At 38.5% G+C, this 23,979-nt stretch overlaps 3 protein-coding genes across 3 annotated transcripts; all 3 read right to left on the minus strand.

Annotated features, from left to right (window-relative positions):
• Positions 1-254: 254 nt before the first annotated feature.
• Positions 255-1,252, minus strand: LOC117568508 (uncharacterized). Its single transcript, XM_034249204.2, has 2 exons — positions 561-1,252; positions 255-495 (listed from the first exon to the last, which is right to left on the minus strand). Exons 1-2 carry the CDS (start codon positions 1,155-1,157, stop codon positions 475-477), a joined length of 618 nt encoding a protein of 205 aa, XP_034105095.1. The 5' UTR covers positions 1,158-1,252; the 3' UTR covers positions 255-474.
• Positions 1,253-1,295: 43 nt separating this feature from the next.
• LOC117571128 (phosphopentomutase-like) lies at positions 1,296-3,654 on the minus strand. The gene is made up of 3 exons (XM_034253129.2): positions 3,244-3,654; positions 3,088-3,189; positions 1,296-3,038 (listed from the first exon to the last, which is right to left on the minus strand). The coding sequence occupies exons 1-3, from the start codon at positions 3,573-3,575 to the stop codon at positions 1,433-1,435; spliced, it is 2,040 nt and encodes a 679-aa protein (XP_034109020.1). The 5' UTR covers positions 3,576-3,654; the 3' UTR covers positions 1,296-1,432.
• A 1,700-nt stretch (positions 3,655-5,354) lies between these two features.
• LOC117570740 (glucose 1,6-bisphosphate synthase-like) lies at positions 5,355-7,640 on the minus strand. Its single transcript, XM_034252562.2, has 3 exons — positions 7,357-7,640; positions 7,196-7,297; positions 5,355-7,121 (listed from the first exon to the last, which is right to left on the minus strand). Exons 1-3 carry the CDS (start codon positions 7,515-7,517, stop codon positions 5,510-5,512), a joined length of 1,875 nt encoding a protein of 624 aa, XP_034108453.1. The 5' UTR covers positions 7,518-7,640; the 3' UTR covers positions 5,355-5,509.
• Between the last annotated feature and the right edge of the window lie 16,339 nt (positions 7,641-23,979).

Genomic DNA, 23,979 nt, shown 5'->3' on the forward strand with positions numbered 1-23,979 from the left:
CTATCGTGAAACCGATTTTGTTCGATTTTAATCGGTAACAATCAGAAAACGTTCAACAAATTTCTATGGTTCGATATACTATCGTGAAACCGATTTTGGTCGATTTTAATCGGTAACAATCAGAAAACGTTCAACAAATTTTTATGGTTCTAATCGGTTTTGGATCCATCACTTAAAAATTGCCATTCACGTCGAAACGTAAATAATAAACACCAAACTATTCTTTTTTAAATAGACGTTATATGTTTTCAATAAATGTTGTTACTATCCAACTATATACAATTAGTACGAATAAATGTATTCAGAAGTCTTCAATTTGACACTTTATTAAAGGAATAAACACAGTTAAGTGACACTGTCACAGATTCTCTCGATTATTTTGTAGGGACCGTAAAAATATTGAATTTGCAGATTTTGTAGACAGACACAAGCCAACGATTTGTGTGGTTTTTCAATTCCAGTCCCGATATTTTCTCAGCATTGGAATAGTTCCGCCTAAATCGCATAAAAAGCTCAATAAATACATATGGTAATTGTGTGCTGGAATCATCAATATGCACTTTAAGTTCGGGTTCCATTTGAATTAATGCTTTCTTCATCCTTTCTAGATCGTCATTCGTTTCACAATCGGCCATATGTCGTAATCCCACCATAACGACATCGATGACTGCATATTTTAACCCCAAAATTTTGTGGAGATGCACATTGATTGGAACTACTTGACGTATATCCTGTTTACGAAAACGCAGCAGCTCGAGGCAGGACTCTGGTAAATTGATCGACTTATTGGCCATCTGGTAGTAAACATTTGAAGTAGAAAAGTGATTGATTTTTTTCATATCGCGCAATCGGAGTATATCGGTCAACGAAATGGCCGCCTGTTTAGACTCCTCAAGAAAATTAGCCTCCTTGAAGTTATGATCCCATGTCCATCTGAGCTTTAACATGCGCAGCTTACTCAAGTAATACTTCAATGGGTTATACTTATAGACAAGTTGCGGTGCATACGCACTATTCACCACATTCACTTTGCAATCCTCGTCTTTGGGAGGTGGCATTATGAAATGTCTCCTATGCTGACGGAGATAGCATTGATCTCGGCCAGCAGCCGCCAGTTTGAAAATTCCAGGCCAATTACGCAACAGTTTCAAAGACATGTTTCTCCGAAATTTCTATGAATTTGTATATAATTTTGAAATTTGAACGAGTATGTAGCTATCGATCGATTTCATTGAATAGTCCTGGCACCTACTCAGTTACATAAATATTCAAAAAGTTACAAAAAAAATATAAAGTTGAAAGACAGATAATAATTTTAATTTGCTGTATATTGACTTTGGATTGACCTCTGTTTACAGCTTCTTTATCATTTGACCTGACTGAATATGTTTACAATAATTATGTTTTTGAATAACAGGTTTGCATCTAGTTTTTAAGAGTTACGTTGCAGACCATTCTTCTCTGGCTCGTAGAATTCATCAACTGCAGCCTTAACCATACGACGGGTAATTAATTCAAGCTCATCCCATCGTTTATCCTCCGGCTTTCCACACATCTCGGCGTAGTACTTCATTTTTGGCTCTGTTCCACTAGTGCGCAACGTGATTACGAAACCATTCTTGAAAGTAAATGTTATCATCTGAGTGCTGGAATTGACTGGGAGAGTGGCCTTTTTATCTGGCTTACTGCTGTCATATCCCGTGGTCAAATCACGAACATGTTCAATCTCGAATTCACCATCAAGAAGACTGGTTGGATACGTATTTTTCTCGTTGTTCTTAAATGTGCGAAGTCGCTTGAAGATTGTCTTAATTAAGCTCACATCGCTACAAATAACATAATTGACGACGCTTGTATGAAATCCGTATTTTTCGTAAATATCTCGCAGTTTGTCCTGCAAGGACATGCATTTCTGTGTGCGTAGATAACATGCCATGGTCGCCACATGAGCTGCAGCACTGATGCCATCCTTATCGATCACATTCGTGGTTACCATGTATCCAATAGCTTCCTCGAAAGCGAAGAGCACTTTCTTTCCAGCCTTCTGTTCATCGATCACCTTGTTCCCTATCCACTTAAAGCCGGTCAATGTTTCGTGGAAATTAAATCCCTCAACGGCTGCCATCGATTTTAATATCATCGAACTAACCGTGCTGGATATCATTGTGCATTTGGCCAAGTCTGCTTTCTCTGTGCCCATCTTATAAATCTCTAGTGCCCACCAGCCTAAAAGCGCAGCTAATTCATTGCCAGTAAATAATTTATATTCTCCATCATCAATAATCTCTCCAACAGCAAGACGATCAGCGTCCGGATCATTTGCTAAGATAATTTGACTGTCATTCGATGTTGCAGTTTCTATCGATAACTTCATGACTTTTTCGCCCTCTTCAGGATTTGGATGTGGCGCCGTTGGAAAGTCTGGATCTGGTTCAACTTGCTCCTCTACAGGAATAACTTCGTCTAGATTGCACGTGGGAAATGCCATCTCAACATATGCGTAGCCAACACCATGCATGGCCGTATAAGTAAAGGATAAAGGACAATCAGCATTGGCTACCAGAAGTTGACTTGGTATTTCCCTTCTCAGAGCATCGTAATACGCTGGAATAATGCTATCGTACGGATCGTATAACAATTCGTTGTCAATCAGTATATTCCTATCCCACGAACATTTGGTGGGTTGTAAATTCTTTAGTATGCACTGATAGATCGCATCATCGTGTGGAGTTATGATTTGAGTCCCGTTTGACCAATAAACCTTATAGCCATTATCCTGCTTTGGATTGTGGGAAGCAGTAACCATAACACCTGCTAGACAATTGTACCGCAGAATTGTGTATGGTACAAAAGGAGTGGCAACGAAACGCTGAAACAGATTCACACGAAATTCATTGGTTAAGAACACCACGGCTGTCAGCTCTGCAAAACGTTTACTGTTGTGACGCGAATCATAGCCAATGACTATACCTTGCTTGCACCACTTCTTCTTATCCGGAAACTGTTCTTTTAAATAGGCACATAATCCTTGAGCAGTTCTTTAGAGCAGGAAGTGAGAAACGAACTAAATATATACTATAAACTTACTGTATAACAACCAAGTCGTTCATTGCGTTGAAGCCAGGACGCATCTCTGCCCGTAACCCTGCAGTGCCAAATTTGAGTCGTCCCATTAGCCAAGAACGAAGTCTAATTATAGATGGGCGGTGATTGGCAATTTTGAATTGAAAATCATTTACTCACTTGTCCCATTCCTGTGCCTTAATAGCATCCTTAATTGTGCACCATGTTTCTGGGTTGCGATCCCATTCAAGCCAATTATTTATTTTCTTATCTAACTCGCGATCACCAGATAGGCAGTGAAGATTAGCCGTTGCCCTTGGTGCTTTGAGGATAGGAAATTGATGGCTCCAGGTTTGCTTAGATTGACAATGTGGTAAGACAGCAATGCGGGGATGTTGACCAACTATATGCGTTTGAAGAACCGTATTGGGGAAGGCCCCAGCATTTCTCAGCAAGCCCCGCCAGTTTGACGAAAGTTTCACGGTAACGAAAAGTTTTTGAGTAGCTAACATTTCCAATTGAACAAATTATAACATTGAATTTAAGAAATGTAAAATATGATACTCGACTTGACAGACATTCTGAACTATCGAACAATAATTTTTAAACATTTTAAAAAATGTATTTATAATGACTTTCGCAGTTTTTATCAGCACATTTATTTATAAAATCCACCCTTATATTTTTATTTGTCATCTGGCATTCATTTATTTATTGTAATTACCAAAAACAATTTATAATTGAACTAAAATGTAATTTTTACAAATAATCCAATAAGCAATTTTTTTCACTCGGGTTTGCCGATCAATTCTTATGAAATTTTATTCTCAAATTATCAGCACACAATTGTTAAACTTAAAAAAGTATTGTAAAACAAAAAGGAAACCTACAAACATGGCTGATTGCAACATATCTGTTGTAATATATGTAACATAAGTATACTTAAGTAGTATTCAATCGTGTCCCAATTTCTTTTGATTGTGAACGCTCAATGTAAAGCAGTGTTCGTACTCCCAGTGGGAGTCTCCCACTTAACTAATAAACTAAAAAAACACAAAAACGGAGTTTGTTTTTTTTAGACAGGGTTGCATGATGCAACTTGCATCATTGAAAATTCTTGTTTATGATTCTATAAGCGGCAGTGTGTAAGAGAGAAAAAGCCACCACATTGATCATGCAATTATTTTGAAAATGTGGCCATATTTCGGCTAATATTTTGGTATAGTTATCGAATTGCTTATTATGATGCAAAATGGAAGTAAGGGACTGTCCATATATTACGTAAAATCTGTAATCTGTATTTTCAAAAGGAGATTCCAGCCAATCTTTAATATTTATTATTTTTGGAAGTTGGCTTGTCAAAATCTCTTTATATCCGCAGGTGTCATCTTCTTCAAGCCATTCGAGGTCTTCACATCCTTCGTATGACTGAATTACTAGGCATTCTCCCTATCGCCGTCCAGCCACACGGTAAAGGAGTTTCATTGATATCCAATCGAAGCTTACAGCTACATTTATATGAATTATTGCATTCGGTACTTATCAACAGAGTAATCGGCGCTAAACCAATTTTTGAATAAATACTTTAAACAACAAAATTTTTATAAAATGATTACGTACTCATTGTCCAAGACCCCTCCCTCCCCATGTAATCATACATAAACATTTCCTTGACCCCCTCCCACCCCCTAAGTGATTACGTAATATATGGACAGCCCCTAAGTAGAATCAATAAATGAAAAATAAATAAAGTTTATACAAACATATAATTTTTGAATACCCTAAGTGTCGCATAATTTATTAAATTGTTCATTTGCCTTTTATTGCCTTTGATATTCTTCTTCACTTGCAACATAGAACCGCATTAATGAGGCAGATGCACTTGGCCTAAATAGGGTATAATCAATTGTAAATAAATTGTATCGATAGTTTAAGCTCTCATTATGCAGTTTGCTTGAGTTGACAGCACAGAGAGGTTGGCAGCGTGCCGGTAACGATCAATCGAAAAGCAATGAATTGAAGAGATTCAATAAAATGTTCAATAATGCGTTCTCATATGTGTATGTATATAGTTCATTTTAATTTTGATCCTTTATTTCTAAAGTGTCAAAAGGTAAACAACCTAAATTTACAATTTACAACATCATATGTATATGCAACTTTTAAAGAAGTTGACTGATCTATGGGCTCGTAAATATGTAAATACTTCTATGCTATTTGACAAACCCAATTATTTGAATTTCACTTCTATCTAAAGGGTCTAATATAATTTAAAATAAAAAGGGATGCAATATTTTTATATGTTATTATAATATATGTGCATTCAAATTACAACTCAAAATAAATTGATCTATATTTCTGAACTCATTTTGAAGTTAATATAACCAAAAATGTCTTGCATGCCTATGGTTAAATAATGTTCAAAATAAAACTGCAAATTTTTAAATTAATCCACTGGTTTTCGTTGCAATCCATTCTTTTCAGGCTCATAGAACTCATTGACAGCAGCATCGGCCATGCGTTGTGTTAATTTTATGAGTTCGTCCCATCTTTTATCCTCCGGCTTTCCACACATCTCAGCATAGTACTTCATCTTAGGCTCCGTTCCACTCGTGCGCAACGTGATTACAAAACCATTCTTGAAAGTAAACGTGATCATCTGAATGTTTTCATCAACCGGTAGAGTTGCCTTCTTATCTGACGTACTGCTGTCGTAGCCTGTGGTCAAATCACGCACGTTTTCAATCTCGTATTCTCCATCCATAATGCTTGTGGGATATGTGTTCTCTTGGTCTTCATCGAAGTTACGCAGGCGCTCGAATATCTTCTTAATTAGCGATTTATCGCGACAAATAACATATGAAACGATGCTTGTGTGAAATCCGTATTTTTCGTATAAATCTCGCAGTTTCTCCTGCAAGGACATACACTTTTTACAGCGCAAGTAACAAGCCATGGTAGCCACATGTGCCGCTGCACTGATACCATCCTTGTCGAGCACATTCGTTGAAACCATGTAGCCGATAGACTCTTCAAACGCGAAAAGCACATGCTTTCCTGCATCACGTTGTTCGATCACTTTGTTGCAGATCCACTTGAAACCCGTCAATGTTTCGTAGAATGAGAACCCTTCCATTTCAGCCATACACTTTAAGAGCTTTGAACTAACCGTGCTGGCGACCATAGCACAGTTGGATACGTCGGAAGTTTCATTGCTTAGTTTGTAGCTCTCCAATGACCACCATCCGAGAAGAGCACCCATCTCATTTCCGGTAAATAGTTTGTACTGATTATCGTCCCCAATCTCTCCAACCCCCAGGCGATCGGCATCCGGATCATTCGCCAATATGATGGGAGTTTTTTTGCAAGTTGCCGTTTTTATAGACAATGCCATTGCTGTTTTACCTTCCTCTGGATTCGGACTTGGCGTTGTACTGAATTCTGGATCCGGATCAATCTGTTCACGTACAGGTATAACTGGCTTAAGACCGATCTTGGGAAACGCGAGCTTTATGTATGGATATCCGACACCGTGCATCGCTGTATAGGTAAAACTCAACTGACATTTTCCATTCGCTTCAAGAAGTGTGCAGGACATCTCCTTTTTGAGGGCATCAAAATACGCTGGAACAACGTCATTATATGGATCACACAGCAAGTCATTAGAACACAAGACCGTCTCGTCCCAGGCATCTTCTTTTGGCTTCAAATTGTCGAGTATAGCGTGATTGATGGCCTCGTCATGTGGCGCTACGATCTGGGCACCATTTGACCAATAAATTTTATAGCCATTATCCTGCTTGGGATTGTGGGATGCCGTCACCATAACACCAGCTAAGCAATTGAGTCGTATAATTGAGTAGGGTATAAATGGTGTGGGAACATAACACTTGAAGAGATACACTCTGAAATTGTTGCTTAGAAAAGTAATGGCCGTCAATTCTGCGAAGCGCTGACTATTGTATCGACCATCGAATCCAATGACTACGCCTCGATCGGACCACACAGACTCATCTGGATACTGCTCCTTCAAATACTCACAGAGACCTTGCGAAGACCTACATATATAAAATATGGAGACTTCACATTACAACACAATTTACATAAATACTTATTTATTTGTAATACTTACTGAATGATGACTAATTCATTCATGGAGTCGAATCCTGCTCGCATTACCGCTCTCAATCCTGCTGTACCGAATGTAATGCGTCTACACAGACGACACCGCAGACTAAGTGCAAATATATATTAGAATAGGGTTATTATTTGAGTACTATTTTGACTGCCTACACATCCCACTCTTCGTTCTTCACAGCATCCATGATTTGACATAAAGTATCTGCATTATGATCCCATTTAACCCAATTCTTTATCTGCTCGTCCAGAACCCTGTCGCCAGAGAGCGGCGTATTTCTCAGCTGGCATATCGCTTGGGGCATTGGGTGACACATTGTGGACCGCTGTTAAATTTAGAAACAACTTTCTTCGAAAAATTTTTTTATATCGAATAAAGAACTTATAATTTTGACAAAAATTTCGACACACCAACTTTGTGCTGGAATTAAAATAGTCTAAATAGAATATATTGTTGCATTTTTGAATGATAATGCTGTGATAGCAAAATTTAAGAAAAAAATTTAAAAGGACAGAAATGGAGAAGAAAGAAAACTTCCATGTTTTCCATGTTTCCTTTCTTCCTCATCTAATAGTTTTCCTTAAGTTTCGTTCAGTTTAAAAACAATTTGCTACTAGCCTAGGGGAACTCCACATATGAATGTGTTGACCTAATAACATATGCTACAAACATTTTTAGCCAAATAGCTAATTATTCAAATGGGCTGTCAACAAATTATCATAACAAACAAGCTTAAAGTCTGCACTAATTGTGCCTCATAATGAGAGCCAAGCTAATTGCTCAGCTGGAAAAAGGAAGCTAAAAATTCTGACAATATAATTCCAGATGAAATTGGAGCAGGACGCAGTTAAAAGCGAAACTTGAAGAAGTAAACATGTGTACGGTCACTAAAAGCACTTGCCGCAGATTGAATTAGTTAATATAATTTTAGCATACATAATGCAAAGTGTCCATCTGCTTATCGCGTGGGTGGAGCTAAGGAAGCGACCCAAATCGAAATAAGTAAACACAAATGTCAAAATATTGGGCAACAGGCGACAGACGTCAGAAGTCAGTCGATAGACGGTGGACGGCAGACGGCAGACAACTGAAGCCAAGCCAGGCCCAAAGCGGTCCCAACTTTGGTCAACCGCTAATAACAACTGGTCAGGCAGAAGTGGATTGCGGACGAAGAGTAAAATTGGAAGGAAGCCAGAGGCAGATTAACCCAACCACTCAACTAAACCACCCACCCACTTATGTACTATATGCCAGTATATCCATTCATTCATTCAGTCATCCTTCCCAACGGTTTGCATAAATTTTCTTCCGCAAATGTTTCATTTGCATATTTTCGTTTGAGTTGTTGCTTTTTTACTTTTTCAGAACACCTCCTGGGGCGATTGAATGTGTATAGAATGTATGTGTGAGTGAAAAGCAAGTTGAGAATTTCGAAGATGTCAACGCACAAGGCAAATCTAATTCTCATATATGCATCGATTTCAATATGTCTAAAATGTTTTTATTTAATTTGTGACCATTTTGTTGCCTTGTTGCCCTCAGGATTTAGAAAGGACACGACCCCATAATGGAATCCAGCCTTTGGCAATCCACTGGATATTTCATTATTTTAAGTATCTCTGATTGCCTACTATATATCGATACGTCAACAAACCCATCATTAACTTGCTATACGAATTTCTATGTGGTTGATTGATCGAGATGCAATGAACACAAAATAATGCAAACTCAATTGCTCACTTAACAGTGATTATTAAAAGCACTTGTTAACAGTGCCGACAACACTAAGAAGCACTGTTAAAATATCCCTAGTTGTGCTGTTAACTTGACTTCCACAGCTTAACAGCGCAGAGAGCCAAATAGGAAATTTGGCTGATTTTGCTTTCTCTCTCGCTCTCTCGCGCGCTCTCACACTTTCTGGCTGTTGCTGTTAACTTACGAACCACTTTTCGCTCTCTCTCTGTTAAATTACTTGCTCAATGGACAGCCCCAAATCTTTGCGGCCCTATATTCTTATTGCCAACACCTTGGGACTTCAGTCCAGAGCAAGACTCTGAGTAAGTTGGCAGCAAATTGGCGACTTAAAAATGCAAGTTATGTCATGCCAAAGTACATGTGTAGTTGGTTTGTCTGACTCAAATACGTTGTTGCCGATAATTAGTGACCCAGTTGGGGACACTGCAAAAGCTATTGGCCTGACCTTTGACATGCATTTAAATGCATCATTAATTAATGTGCGATGTCGCGATAAGCAAAGCGAATTAAAACACGAGTAGCGCCCTTTGATTCCGAGACACAAACTCCAACACGAAGTAAGAGAATCAGTTGCTGCCTCCGGTCTTTCATCTTGCTTGTTACACACTGTATGCTTCGTTTCTTATTGGAAATTATGCATGCCAAGGCAACTGACAATTAGAGCTGCCACAGCCCCCTTTTGAATTGCTCCAGAAGAGTGGGAATAAAAGTGCAGCAAGTGCCTCACATGTTCAAGTCCATCTCTCTGCCAACAAGCACCAAAATATGCCTTTTCGATTTTGTCTCTCTTCAGCGTTTTTTGTTTTTTTTTTTTTGCTTTACTCGTATCTGCATCTTTTAACATGATATTCCTTTTAATATTGCCGATTCATTGACAACAGCACTCAATCCCCCAGGCTGGGACTTGGTCAATAAACCAGTTTTGCGCACAGGCTTTCAACGCACTATCGAAGACAGATGAAAGCCATATACAGGCTTAGCATATAATTATGTATATTTCGCATGTTTTCTTTCCCTCTCTCAATATATCTCTCTTTCTCTCTTATGTGCTAGCTGCTTCTCTCATTATCAGTTTCCTTAACTCTCGCTCTCTTTCTGTAGCCCTCTAAAAGGTTAATTAAATTAAATCCCTTTGTCCGCATTCAGGCGTTTAAGCCCAAACAGGCAGTTGACAAAAGAAATTATACACCTTGCTGGCTGAGGAAGGCGGCAAAATACTGAAACGTTGAAAGAAATGGCACTCAGCGCCTTTGCAAAGGTAAACAAAACGTGTGACGACGTCTTTGCCAATACAAAAATATATATATATATGTACATATAGTATAGCTGGTATCTGGCATTCAATACTGAAGCGGCTAAATGAAAAGCAACGCCAAGCAAAAAGCATCAATTCTGCCCCCCTTGGGCAAGGATGAGTATGAGTTACGTTCGAAGCGGCACGGACAGGCTAACAGACAGCGACAGTCAGTACAGGACAGGACAGGACAGACAGTCGGGGGACAGGGAAGGCAGGCAGGACAGACAGACAGACAGTCGGAGCAGACGGACAGTCAGACAGAGAGACAGTCACATGTCAAACATTCTTTTGACACTTTGTCATAGCATCTCGCAGTGACACTTGTCAGCAGTCGGATTTCGCATTCGCAATTCTCTCGCATTTGGCATTGGTGTCCTTCACACTCCACTTGCCCCCATTGCAAGCACTTGTCACTACCCCCTCTCAACACTTCACAGTTGATTTATAGTATGTGCGAGTGCGAGTACGAATACTCGTATATATCCACACATCCGCAATTCACATTTACTTATGAATCTTTTTTGCGAATTCAATTTTCCTAATGATATCTGTTGCTGCCTCACTCTACGAGCTTTCTGCGTGGCAGGTTCCCCATTTGCTTCAGTACCGCGATAAAGTGGCCATACGGTGTTCCATATAGTTGAAATTGAATACAAGGATGAGCTGAAAATATATCGGTTAAAAACTTGTTCTCTTTCTTAAAAAATTATTTTATTAAATGCTACATTTCATGAGCGAGTTTAGCCGAGTTCGGCCACACTGTTTCTCATATTTAAACAATTTTTTCATCAACTCTTGTCAATGTCAATGTTAAATTTTAAATATCGATTTGTAATAAGATATCGGATTAAAAAAAAAGAGAGTAAGAAATGAATATAGAATTAAGATATCTTTATTTGGACTCTGCCGCTATACCACAAAATAGAGTCAACAAGATTCAATTTAGGACAAACAAGCATTTCTACGAATAGTATATGCATAAAAAGAAATAAATATCAAACTCGTGATATATAGTACACTTTGCTCAGTTTACCAGTAAAAGAAAGTTTTTTTCAAAAAGCTAACAAATTTATTTATTTTCAGTGCTAAATACCATTCCATTGACTAATCACTAATTCTTTTCTTTAAATTTCATGGAATTATTATTTTTATACTCGCTAACCACAAGGTAGAAGGATATTATAACTTTATGCCCCCGAGAAATGTATGTAACAGGCAGATAGAGGCATCTCTGCCCTATTAAGTTTATATATTATTGATCAGGGACAAACGCTAAGGTGATGTAGCTATGTCCGTCTGTCCGTCCGTCTGTATGAACTTCTAGATCTTACAAACTATAAGAGAGTCAAATCGTCAAAAATGAAATAACAAGCGTAATTTTGAGGATAGATTATGTAAAGTATGTATGATTTTTAAAAATTGGTTCGCACAGATTAAAAATTTAGAAGATATTTAAGAAATTCTTTTGTGTACATGTCGTGAAAACTTTAGCTAGCAATCTGGTATATTTTGTATTCTATGGTATATTTTAAATGTATGTAGTATTATATCAATATACCGATTATACGTTTCTGTTTATTTTATTATTTTTGCGGTTTATTGATTTGATATATTGTGAGAATAATACCGCACTGTTTTGCTTTTATTCAAAATGCGTAGCGGGTATCTCACAGTCAAGCACGCTCGACTAGTAGTTTTCTTACTTTTGCTTATTATACTTAAGAGCCTGTTTCTTGAATAAATATTCAATGAATATTTAAATACTTTTATGTGATTTGTCAATATTTTTATTGCCTTCAATGAATTATTAGATACTTTCATTTAAAATATTGTTTTTAGAATGATAATACAATGCGATCCAAATACACGAATTTAAGTTAGTCGGAAAATCGAAAATCATTATAGCATATCTTTTCGCATCACTTCGAAATACATGTTAATAAAAAAGTGTTTATCAAAATTGTTATTTACTTAGTGCCTATAAAATTACCTTTTAAGAAATCAGTTGATTCAATGAACTTTATGTTACTGTTAATTAAGCTTTTAGTTTATCAAGATCTACTCTCCATTCTACAAGCTTTGTAATTGATCTATAAATCTCGCTTGCTGCCTTTCTTATTATCGAAAGTAATACACAATATCTGTGGGAGCTTAATGTAGCTAACTGAGGAGGGTATGTGGGCTATGGGTTATGGGCTATGGGGAGCTATCAACAGCGCAGAGGGATAAATAAACCGCAATGAAAGTTACAACAATTTTTTGGGCTAACACAATTAGCGCTTGAAGGCTGAGAGCAGTTTTCTAGTTAACTAGCACGCTGACGGCCATTTATCAGAGCATCTAATCTAATCCTTTTACTGGTCAAATAAATTAAAATGGAAAGCCTTTTTCGGCAGCCACCGCAGCGGCCACTAAATTACGCCAAACATAATTAACCTGTAGACTGTGGCAACAACGGCAACGCCAGCTGTGACTGAGACTGCGACAGTGGCAGAGGCAGAGGCAGAGGCAGAAGGAGCCTCCTTACAGACACACACAAATACTGACAGTATATATACTCCAAATTATATACTTATATATATGTAGTGGGTATCTGTTGGCCGAGCACTATATTAGGCCTTCGACCCTTGGAGCGGAAGTTGAAATGGGCGCTCAGAGTCTGTGTGGAAGAGAGTCGAGCCTCCAACATTCGAGTAGGCAATGTTAAATTACAAAATGGCGCAAATTATAGCGCAGCTGAGGCAGGAACGACATCGGTGGTTAGGAGCAAAAGGGGGCGGGGACGGATCAGGCTGAGTCGAGTCGAGTCGAGTCGCGTCGCGGCGTTGGCCATTTCCGTTCGAAGGCATTTTTCCAAATGAAGTTTGCAAGTAATCATGAAAAAGGTAATTTAATAAAAGCAAAATCGAGAAACATAAAACTAATTTACGGATCTGAAATTGCTTGGGAAAAGCTAAAAAGCAACAAAAAGACGAAGAATGCCGCCGAAAAAAAAATATAATGCAACAACGACACAATATCGAGTTGCGGGTGCGAGTTGCGGGTATATCGCTTGATTTTTGAGCTTTTGAAGTTCAAGGTTGAACAAGGAACCCATTACGAGGGCATTTGGATTGAAGATGACCCGTAAGATGTTCTTTACGATGTCCGAAAAATGGAAACGAAGAAGTCGTCGACAGAAAGCAGCTTCAGTCAGGCGAAATAATGTACTCCACATACTGGTCATAAGTGAGCAACTTAAAGAGCTCAGGCGATTCAATAAAGGCTAACAAAGCAAATGGATAAGCTGCTGTCCACTCGTAAACTATTTATATATGTATGTTTTGCAGCTGGAAGACAGGCGAGTGCGACGGCGAGGAGATGCAGTTGAGAATGGGTTAAGTCCACACACGGCAGCAGCACAAAACATGTCCAGCCATTTCACACAGCAACTATAAGCTGCTCAAGAGAGAAATGGAGCAACTTGCTGACACACACACATACACCTCTTGCTCTTGCTCTTTTCCTCGCTCTGTCCAGCCACACGTATGACAAAACAATTTGGGAAGCTTATTTATTCTATTTTTTTCTTGGTTTTGTTATATTTTTTGTGGTTGCCTCCTTTGGCTGCGTTCCAACAAAAATATTTGCAACAAAATGTTACAAGGCCAAGAACTGCAGCAAATATTGCAAATGCTAAAGGACAACATGTTAAAGTTTAAGCAAATACATATGTATGTGCGTGTCTCCTCCCTCTCAACTTCCCTCTGTCTTTCTATCACTGTGTGCGGATTTCCCAGAGTATCCTCTTTTTTCGTGCTAGCAGCGCTTGCTTGCCAAGGCAGCCAGTGACCGACATTGGCTGCAATTTTATGCCAAGCTGATTTTCCAGCCAACTTGTGCCACATGCGAGCCGAGCCGAGTATTTAAGCAAACTTTTACGACTCTATGCAACCTTAAAATACTTGTAGTATGTGTGTGTGTGCTGTGCACATTTGGTTGCTTGAATTCTTTTAAATCAATGAATGCCACTTTAATGCCATTTTACGAGCACAAGTTGTATTTGGGTCCCATTCAAAATCTGATGTCTCAGCTGTGAGTAAACTTGGCATTAGCAAAATAACTAACTACTTGCTAAGCCTAAATTTGAATTGCACTTTTGTGACATTTCCCAAAAACTCAGTCAACACAGCTTTTTGCAGTGTGCATACTTGATAAAATTACGCATACGCCACATTGCACATCAAGTGGATTTAAAACAATAAATTTTAAATACAAATCGTTTATTTGGCCAAGTACTTATGGCTTAGTGTGCGTGTGTATGTGTATGTGTATATTTATTTAAATATCTTATCGTCTAGCTGCTTTTATTTAGTATAGTCGAATTGCAAATAATAAAGTTGGTATGCGATTGCATTATTGTGACACTCTTTAACCACGCGATGGCTGTTGTATTTTCAAGGCAGAGCAACATAAGTGGAATGTCAGTAGCTGAAAGAAAGTCAAAAAAGCCACAACAACAACAATTAAAATCCATTTTAATTTCTATTATGCAAATTTTGTCAAGTGGCTTTGTCAACCATTCTAGGCACACACACACACACACATAGATACCTGTAGAGGTAGTAAGTGGTCTAGTCGGGCTGAACTGGAGCTGTGCCTTGCTCTGAATGCATGCATAATAATATCATTTAGGCGAAGGCCTTCCAGCTTAAGGGAGCACAACGGCCTCACATCCTACTAACTAGCTGCAGCTGAGTGGCCTATGGAGTGCTGGGATCATGTCTCGACGCAGAGTTGCATATGTCGCGGCTGGCCATGTCAGTAGGCAGCTGGTGACTCTGTGACTCTGTGACTCGGTGACTCGGAGTCTCCTCCTGGCTGACCCAATTTGCCTGTTTTAACAATTTAAATTTGCTTTGCTGAAAACAAAAACAAAATATTGTGTAGCCAGCGCGCTTTGCTCATATTTTGCATAGTTAATTCAATTCGGTCAGCATTATATTAATGAGAATATTGCACAAAGCGGCCCAAAAAGCAGCCAAATTTAATGCAGAGCGACAGAGGCAGAGGCAAAGCGGAGGCTTTAGCGTAAGAGGAGAGTGAGCAGCAGAGCAAAGTGGGTCAAAATGAGAAAAAATGCGGCGCATTTCTCGCGGGTGACAGGCACATAACGCAACAGCGAAAAGCACACAGAAGATACACCATGTGGCACACACACACTCACACAGACACACTCAACCTCATACACACATATGCGAAGTAGAAGGAGCATGTTAAATGGCGCCCTTGCCACGCCCACGCTTGCCACAAGCGCGGCCCAGCGGTGTCAGCGGCGGCACTTTGACATTTTTGGAGCAGTGTGCTGCAAGCGAATCGGAGCGGTGCGGTGCGGAGGTCGTGCTCGAGTTTAAGTTTCAGTTTGAGTTCATGCGGTGGCGCTGCGCCTGAAAGGCAAATCATGTGCCATGGCCTCAACAGCCGACAGCAACAACATCAACAATGGCATGCAAATAGAATAAATGGAGCAGCAGCGGCACAAAAAGGGAGACAACCAAGGACCTGAGAGACAGAAGCAGAGCAGAGCAGAGCCACAGAAAGAAGCCGGAGCAGCTGCGACATTGATTTCGCATTTGACATTCGCAGAGGCGCGAATCATTTTACGTATGTTGCCGGCGTTTTGCCTGGCGAAATTCTGTAATAAAATTTTATGAGCGACGCCGGCGACGCGGTGTCAATTTTTATTGTTATTCCTTCGCCTCCTGCACGAGGCGTCATAAACTTGAAATCGATTAGCCAACAGCAGGCTGGCAGGCAGGCAGGTCGACAGGAGGGAAGTGAAGCAACGACATTGCATGATACCAAACTCAAAAAGCTCAAGTGACAAAGTTTTATTTTGATTTATGACCTGGAATCATGGAAACGCATAGCATAGAATTGAATCGTATCGTGAAGCAGGCGCCAAGAAATCAAAGTCATCCTCGTGCTTGGCCAAGAAGATAAACCCAAAAAGTGAAGCAGTAGCGAAGACCAAATAAATCACATAAATTAAACGCAGTCCAATGCAATTTTACTTTTCCGAAAGTTGCTCAAAGTTCCGCACGAGGAGCCTGCAGAGCCCGCAGAGCCTGGACATCCTGCGACCAGATTGCTCAACATTTTATGATGCGGCTAAAGTTTCTGTTTCGTGTGTATACCACGCAGCCAAGCGCCTCAAATGGGTTTGCATGACTGAGGAAAATTTGCAATACTTTCAATTCTTTAAGCTAACTATATTTACTCCGTATAGGGTATCCTTGAAGTCAGCGTCTCCCGAGGCTTGTGTCCTTTACGTATCTACTCAGCTTTTTATGCATTTAATTTTATGACAATTGATCTGCCGATAACAAAAGTATTTTGAATTGAACTCTTAAATTAGCTACAAACATGAAGTTGGAGTATTCAAATAAGAAATAAAATTGTCAAAAATGTACAATAAGTTTTCATTTCCTTCTAGCTGTGAGCTGCCATTTTCGTTTAACAACCCACAAGACCTCACTTTGCGGTTAATATCATGCGCTATTTGCACGTAAATCGTTTATAATTTACCCAAGTTCATAATAATCATTCAGAATGCAAAAGACAAGTGAGCTCGGTATTCGAATACCCTGCAGTGTTTGCATTAGAATAGTTCTGAAACAACAAAACAATTTGCTTTCAATAAACTCTAAACTCCTTTGTATAATTCTTAATTATTATAATTCAAAATATAAAATAGGTAATATTAGCTCATTACTATTTATTATCAGATGTGATTTGAAAGGTCTGAGATGCAATCTAAGGATGCTCATCTAAAACTATAGAATAATACATTTTATATTTTATATTATATAAAGCTTATGTCTTAACCAATTAATTTAATCAATGGTAATATATTTTATATGTATTATATAATTTATTCTTCGGCATTGCATTTTTGGAATATGTATTTTGATTAAGACATTAACAAATGAAATCACGTAAGAAAGCTAAATTCAAGTGTGTACCCGCTACCCATTCTGAACAAAACAGTGCTGTATTATTCTTAAAATATTCTAAATATATATTTCTAAACATACTAAAATATACTAAAGGATATATTTAGTATACATATATCAACCATAACATCATAGACCCGACAGTAGTAGCCGTTTCTCCATATAAAAGTTGTTCTTTAATAACTTTTACAATTTTTATCTAATCGCAACCAAATTTTCAGGACTCATATTAGGTTCATATTGCGGGGGCGGAAATAGGTGTATCAAAAATAAACAAACAAGTGCTGTCGACTTAAAATTATAGCTCTAACTCTTATTGTCTCTGAGATCTAGGTATTTTTACGCACAACGGCCAGACATACGGACATGGCTATACCCACAATTTTAAGGCATGATTTTTAATTTGAAATATACTTAATTTTATTATAAATATTAATGTTCTTATACTTATGCGTTTACTTACTTAAGCGTTTAAAAAATGTATTTAATACACCGTTATTTCCAGACTCTTGATGATTCTCTCTACTTGCACATTCCTTATGTGTACAGGGTATAATTATGGATAAAGTGAGCATGTGTGTTTATACATACAGAACATATATCTGTGCCTATGTAAATTGACTTTTTGATAGCATTTTGTCGCTTGCTTCTCCTGGACATTTGCCGTAAGTGCGCACAATTTTCTTATTGTCGAGTCGATTTTTTTGTCGTGTGTTCCGTGTGGATGTGACCGAGTACAGACACGAGTGCGTCTTGTGCTAGTCCATAACATGCCCAAATAACATAATTTTTGGCATTAAAATCAATTTTCATCGTTCCCCAGACACTGTTACTTGTGAAGCTGTGTGTGTGTGTTTTTGTGCGTGTGCCAGAATCTGAATCAGATTCAGGGCTAGGACTTTCCCTTTCCATGTAGGAAAAAGAATGCCAATTCAATGTGCAGCCCATTCCATTCTATTTGGCATGAATTGGCCGCATTGTCGTGAAAATAATGCAAATAGTAATTTCTGCGATTGCCTTGTGTCCAGGCAACGAGCAACGTGGAATCGCTCGTACAGATTTCAGACTGCGACTGGCTAATGACAATAACACCATTTCCATTTATTCCTGCGAAATTTGCGCCTGATATCCGCCCAACAGCAACAGTGTAGGGGGGGAGAAATTTCGGCTAGTTCCTGTTGCCGTTAAGGCATGACGACAACATCAACTTTAATATTAAAGATTAGAGCAGTAAAAATACTCGTTCACTTGATAAATTTATTTTGCGAAATCAATTCCTTAAAGGCTTACCAAATGTGTCAAAGCAGTTGGATTGAAGGAGCCGCCGGGAAAGGGCTGAAAGAAATGTGATATACATTACAAAATAATATAAATGGGAAATAAGTATAAGTATACCACTATGCCAGTGTGGGCGCTTGGTCCAGGGATTTGGTTTTTTGTGGGGGTTGGGACTCTGCAGCTGAAACGGGAGCTGGGGGAACGTGTGAAAAATGAAAGGAAATGCCGCGACGCTGAGGCGGAAATGAAAAATGCACGAAAAAGAAAAACGGAAATGCTACCAACGGCGATAAGAATGCTTAACAGCAGCAACAACAACAACAGCAACAACAAGTAGATGAAGTACGAGAAGTAAATAAACAACAATAACAACAAACAGAACAAACAGAAACAAAAATACTTCACAGGGAAAACGCATTAAAATTGCACAGTTGGACGAAATATATACAGATGCAAGGACATTCTTTACTTATTTTTCAATTTTTTTGTTTTTTGCAATATTAATGTGAAAGTTTGCTATAGTCAAGACTTTACAAAGAGATCTATATATTGAAATTGAAATAAAGTCGTCAGTTGGACTCAAGTATTTAATTGAAGACTCAACGAATGTCATGATTTGCGCTAATTGCGAAAATGTTGAGATCCACTCAAATCACGGAAAATGGATGCACAAGCCTGTAATGAATTAAAGCACCTCCAGGTATGTGCAGTGCATGAAACAGACAATGAAGAATGTGCTCCCAAGGTCCAGTCAGCTGGGGCTGCGAAGCTGGGCCCAAAATCCAGAGAGAGAGACAGACCCAGACCTAGACCCAGACTGAGAATGGGTCGGAGTCGGAGACTGAGACCCATTTCCATTCATATTTCATGGGCCCCGAAATTGGTGCGTGTTTGTTTGGCTTTTTCGCACCAACTTTTTAGCTGGCGTCGTCTGACTTAAATCTGAGAGGTTGAGAGTTCTTTAGGACCGTAACAAAAGGATCGTCAGAGCAGCCCAATTGTCACGGGCTACGTTCCAGAAATGAGTCATTAAGCAATAAACAAAGCACTTGGTCGAAAAAGGGGGAAAACAACAGCTGAAAGAGAAAAAAATACAAAAAAAAAAAGAAAACAGAAGAAACGAAGGCACAAAAATTTGCACACGCGCTATCAATTTGTACCCAACAATGGAGCAAGGGTCTTAGGGATACGCTGAGACTCCTTTTGGCATGGCGCGTGCCGGCAATCAAAAATAATAAACACCCCTAATTTTGAGATATGCAAGAAGAAATTCATTGCCCTTTGTCCGCTCGAGTTCGAGTGGGATTGGGAAGCTGGGATGGGAAGCGGGGATGAGATGGGAAGTGTGTTGTCCTCCACATTGTCTCATTAAAATCAACACCAACATCAACACGAATGCGTTGATGATATTTCAGACATCTCAGCATCATTAATATTTGGCGCTTAGGCAAATGCAGCCGCATTTTCCCAAACGATCCCATACCATCTGACCTAACTCCGCTCCTACCCCGCTCGCATCCATTTAGTAGGCCACCCGCTGCGCTGAATGCTTGTCATGTGCTCCCAAGCACACACAAGCACAATGCCAGGATGACGCATTGTTTCATCCTGTGCGGAGCGAAACAGAGATTTGGATCTTTGCGCCATTGTTTGCAGCACCGAAATAATGCCGTTTCATGCATATGCATTTACGAATACATAGAATGCTGTGTGATGCTACCACAGAGTGGGTGTGGCAATGCCGCCAGACAATCAAACTCGATGTCACAGTGTGCCAACGAATAAAATTGCTCTGTTTAATATGCATATGCATCTCGTATTCGTTTATGCGTACTATAGAAAAGATACCCACTAATTTGAGAATACACTAAAGACTCGCAAATTAGAACCAACATCCAACCAAAACTCAAAACAAAAAAAAAGGACGCTTCAAAAAAGTCACATGCTTTGGGGCTGCATATTAAGTGCCCGCAAAAAGCGTTGCATGGTTTCAGGCGCATGCAATAAATCTTTGAAATATTTTGGAAATTCATCTACGACAAAAACTATTGCATAAAGCAGAGCGCTGCTATTAAAGCTTTCGACAAAAACCAGCCTAAACGAAATGAATTTTTAAATGCAACCAAAGATAAGAGATTCATTGGTTTCTGCTGCCAAGAAATCGTTTCCAATTTCGAAGTAAACAAATAAAACTTTTGTCAAATAAAACATCATTGTTACCTGAGTGCCCCAATTTTTTTTGTATTGTTATTATTTGGTAACACTCGCACTTTCAACAGCGCAGCAGCAGAAGCAGGAGCGGCAGAATAAAAGCACTTATCTCGCTCTCTTCTTATTTAACTAGCTATTTGCGGAAACTGAAAAGCAGGCAAGTCTAGAAAGAAGCAGCTGATGTCCTTTGCTCTCCACTCTCCACTCTCGACTCATTTCGCTTGTGTTTTGTCGAAATGCTTTTTGCTTTTTGCTTCTTGCAATGGTCTCGAGTTAACTTGGCCGCGTCCGTTCAAGCATTGCTCTATTGGTTTTCCCCTTCGATGCGTGCTAAAAGTGTTTTTCTTAACGGAGTGTGGGAGTTCGGAGCAGAGCTTGCACGGACGGAACCTGTAGAAACCTGTGTAAACAGCAGCAACAGCAGCAGTAGAAGAAGCATCAGCAATAGCAACAGCACCAACCGAAACAATAATATAAGCAACATCAATACCAAGAACAACAACAATGACAAGCACTTAAAAACTGGCGCTTTGAACTTGATGTAGTTGCTGTTATTGTAGTTGTTGTGACTGCTTGTCCGTTGTATGTGTGAGTATGTGTTTTTGTTGCCAATATTATTGCTACACTAGCTGGCACTTTCCCTGAGTTGCTGGACTTTGTACGGTTGCGGGGGGATTTGTTTTGGCTTTGAGTGTAGCTTCAAGGTCACACTCAAAGAGCTAGCATTCCGTCAAATGCCTTTGAAGTGGTCAAGTGTTCAGCTGACCTAGTCAATGGGAAATTGAGTTTGCATTTCAATAAAACATAAACTGCGGGACCTATTTGGCCACAGCAAATGGTTAACATGGCTCTAACTATATTATGGTTGATCGACCATCATTATGATAATTACACTCACATTGTATTCCATCGAAATCGATAATTTGTGACTTAATACCCTCATTAGACCGAATTGAATGAATCAGATGTGCTATGAAAAATCGATAGTTGTACATCTTGGTGCACGTTACGTATACGCAGTGTAACATATACTAGTATGCATACAAATTATGCACTATGAACTGTCCGTGCACAAAGAGATTACAATTACTTTTGGTGCTACTGTTTTGGCCATCTGCTGCCTGACGTTTGTTTGCCTGGTTAAATTTAAGGACTACTAGGCAAATTGCTGCAACTACAAGTATAAGATATTTGCAATTTAATTAAATGAAATTAAACAATCTTGGCAGCATTTGTGCAAACATGTGTGGCAATTGTGCTTGTAATCTAAATTTGTAAGTTTCACATCTATAGTAAGCACAAGGAGCTCGTCCTGAATCCCCCCCAGAACGACTTCTTCTCTTCCCCCTTAACCAGGTCTGGGCAGATGCAAGTTTTTAGATTCGTTTCTGTGGCAATTGCTGGGAACTTTCTGTGAATGTCTTTGCCTGGCGGCGCCAGCACAAAGGGCCAAGAAGGAGTCAGGCAATAGTTTCACGTCTTGCAAAATTCAAACAAAACTGGAAGGAAGCAATAAATGCAATGCAAAGTTTTCCCTCTAATGACATTGATAAAGGGACGCACAAAAAGGAACAAATGAAAAGAGAGCCAGCCAGAAATCAAAATAAATGAAACTATGAATCGATTTATATACATTCATTTATTTATTCTTTGCAGCATTTATTACTACATTTTGATTTTCTCACTTTGATTTATATTTTTCTTTTCGTTTATTTATTTATGCAATAAGCAGGATCAAAGTAATGGTAAATATTTGCATTAAATATTCGCATTGCTGCATTACTTGAAAACTTTTTAATGAATTTATTTTCTTGCAGTACTTTCACGTCCCCTGCCTTCGTCTATTCAATTTACAGCATAAGACAAAGAAAAGCATAAACATGCAACAAAATGTGAGCCAAAGCAAGCAAAGAACCAGCAAAATTTACAGCTAAAGTTGAATCCAGGTGTGGCAATAATTGAAATAAACGCGATTTTGGCGAACCCTGCACAGCAGCTCTTTGCAACTCAGTTATTAGGTCAGAACCCAATTGAATTACAATGAACTGCCACAAATAATGGGCCAATGGCAGCCCTTGGTCCCATACCAATACGAAAGTGAATATAGATTGTCAACCAAGCATTTCATATGCAATTAGAACTAATTAGGCAATGACTGCATTTCTGCCATATAAGACCCGATATATATAGAGAATAGCTCACAAAGCACGCATCTAGAAATTCAATTTTAATGACTTATTACGTAATTTGATCCTTATCGTTGCAGACGCTCTACACATAATTAATTAACATTTCACATTTGCTGTGGGATCTTCAAACAGAGATGAAGCAATGCAGACTACGAAAAGGTCTTTAACCAAGAAAATAAAATCGATTATCAGAATAATTTGAGAACTGTACAAGCAGAGCGGAATCTGTCGCTTAAAATAATAATGCATGTGTTAACATAATTTTACACGTATTATTCCAGAAATGACTTATTCATCAGTGCGTATAATTTCATCGTAAATCATTTTCAATTTTTAACAACAACAGGTTAAATATACGTATTTCCATATTTATACTGCCCCTCGTTACGCATAAGAGTATGGTTACTTAAAGACCATGTATGTAACAAGTCAGAAAAACAAATTTTATTATTATTAGAGCAGTTTCAACAATATTAACAACATTAACATAAAAATTATAAGATTTCTAGAATCCATTTTTATCAGTATAAACATATGTTACATGAAATATTTGTTCATCGTAATTTACTTAGAATAAATTTAATTTATATATTATAGGAATTCAGTTAGCGAGTGTTTCAAAGTCGAGCTTTTAGCCTTCCGAAACCCTAAATGTTTTTGATGTTGTTTTAATTGAAACCCCTTCTCCGCACCATAGCTTAAATTTCAATTTCTGTTCATGGGCATTATTTTATTTGAGTATCTGTCGGTAGCTTTCTGTATTCACACTGATAATTTGACACACAAATAATATTAAAGTGTCGCATTCACATGTTATCGTTCAATTAATTCATAATAAATAAATAAGTAAAAGTACCGCTGCACTGAAAATATGAAACATTCATAATTATGTATGTCAATGTGTGTTAAAATCATTAACTCATCCAGACTCGGGCACAAAGTGTGAGAGAGAAAAACAAACAAGCTACGGATGCATTTCTGACATCACATTTAATTAATTTAATATGCATTTTTTAACGGCATTAATATCGTTAATTTTATGATTGGGCCAAT

Source organism: Drosophila albomicans, chromosome 3 (genome assembly GCF_009650485.2).
Source record: "Drosophila albomicans strain 15112-1751.03 chromosome 3, ASM965048v2, whole genome shotgun sequence".
NCBI classification, from domain to species: Eukaryota; Metazoa; Arthropoda; class Insecta; order Diptera; family Drosophilidae; genus Drosophila; species Drosophila albomicans.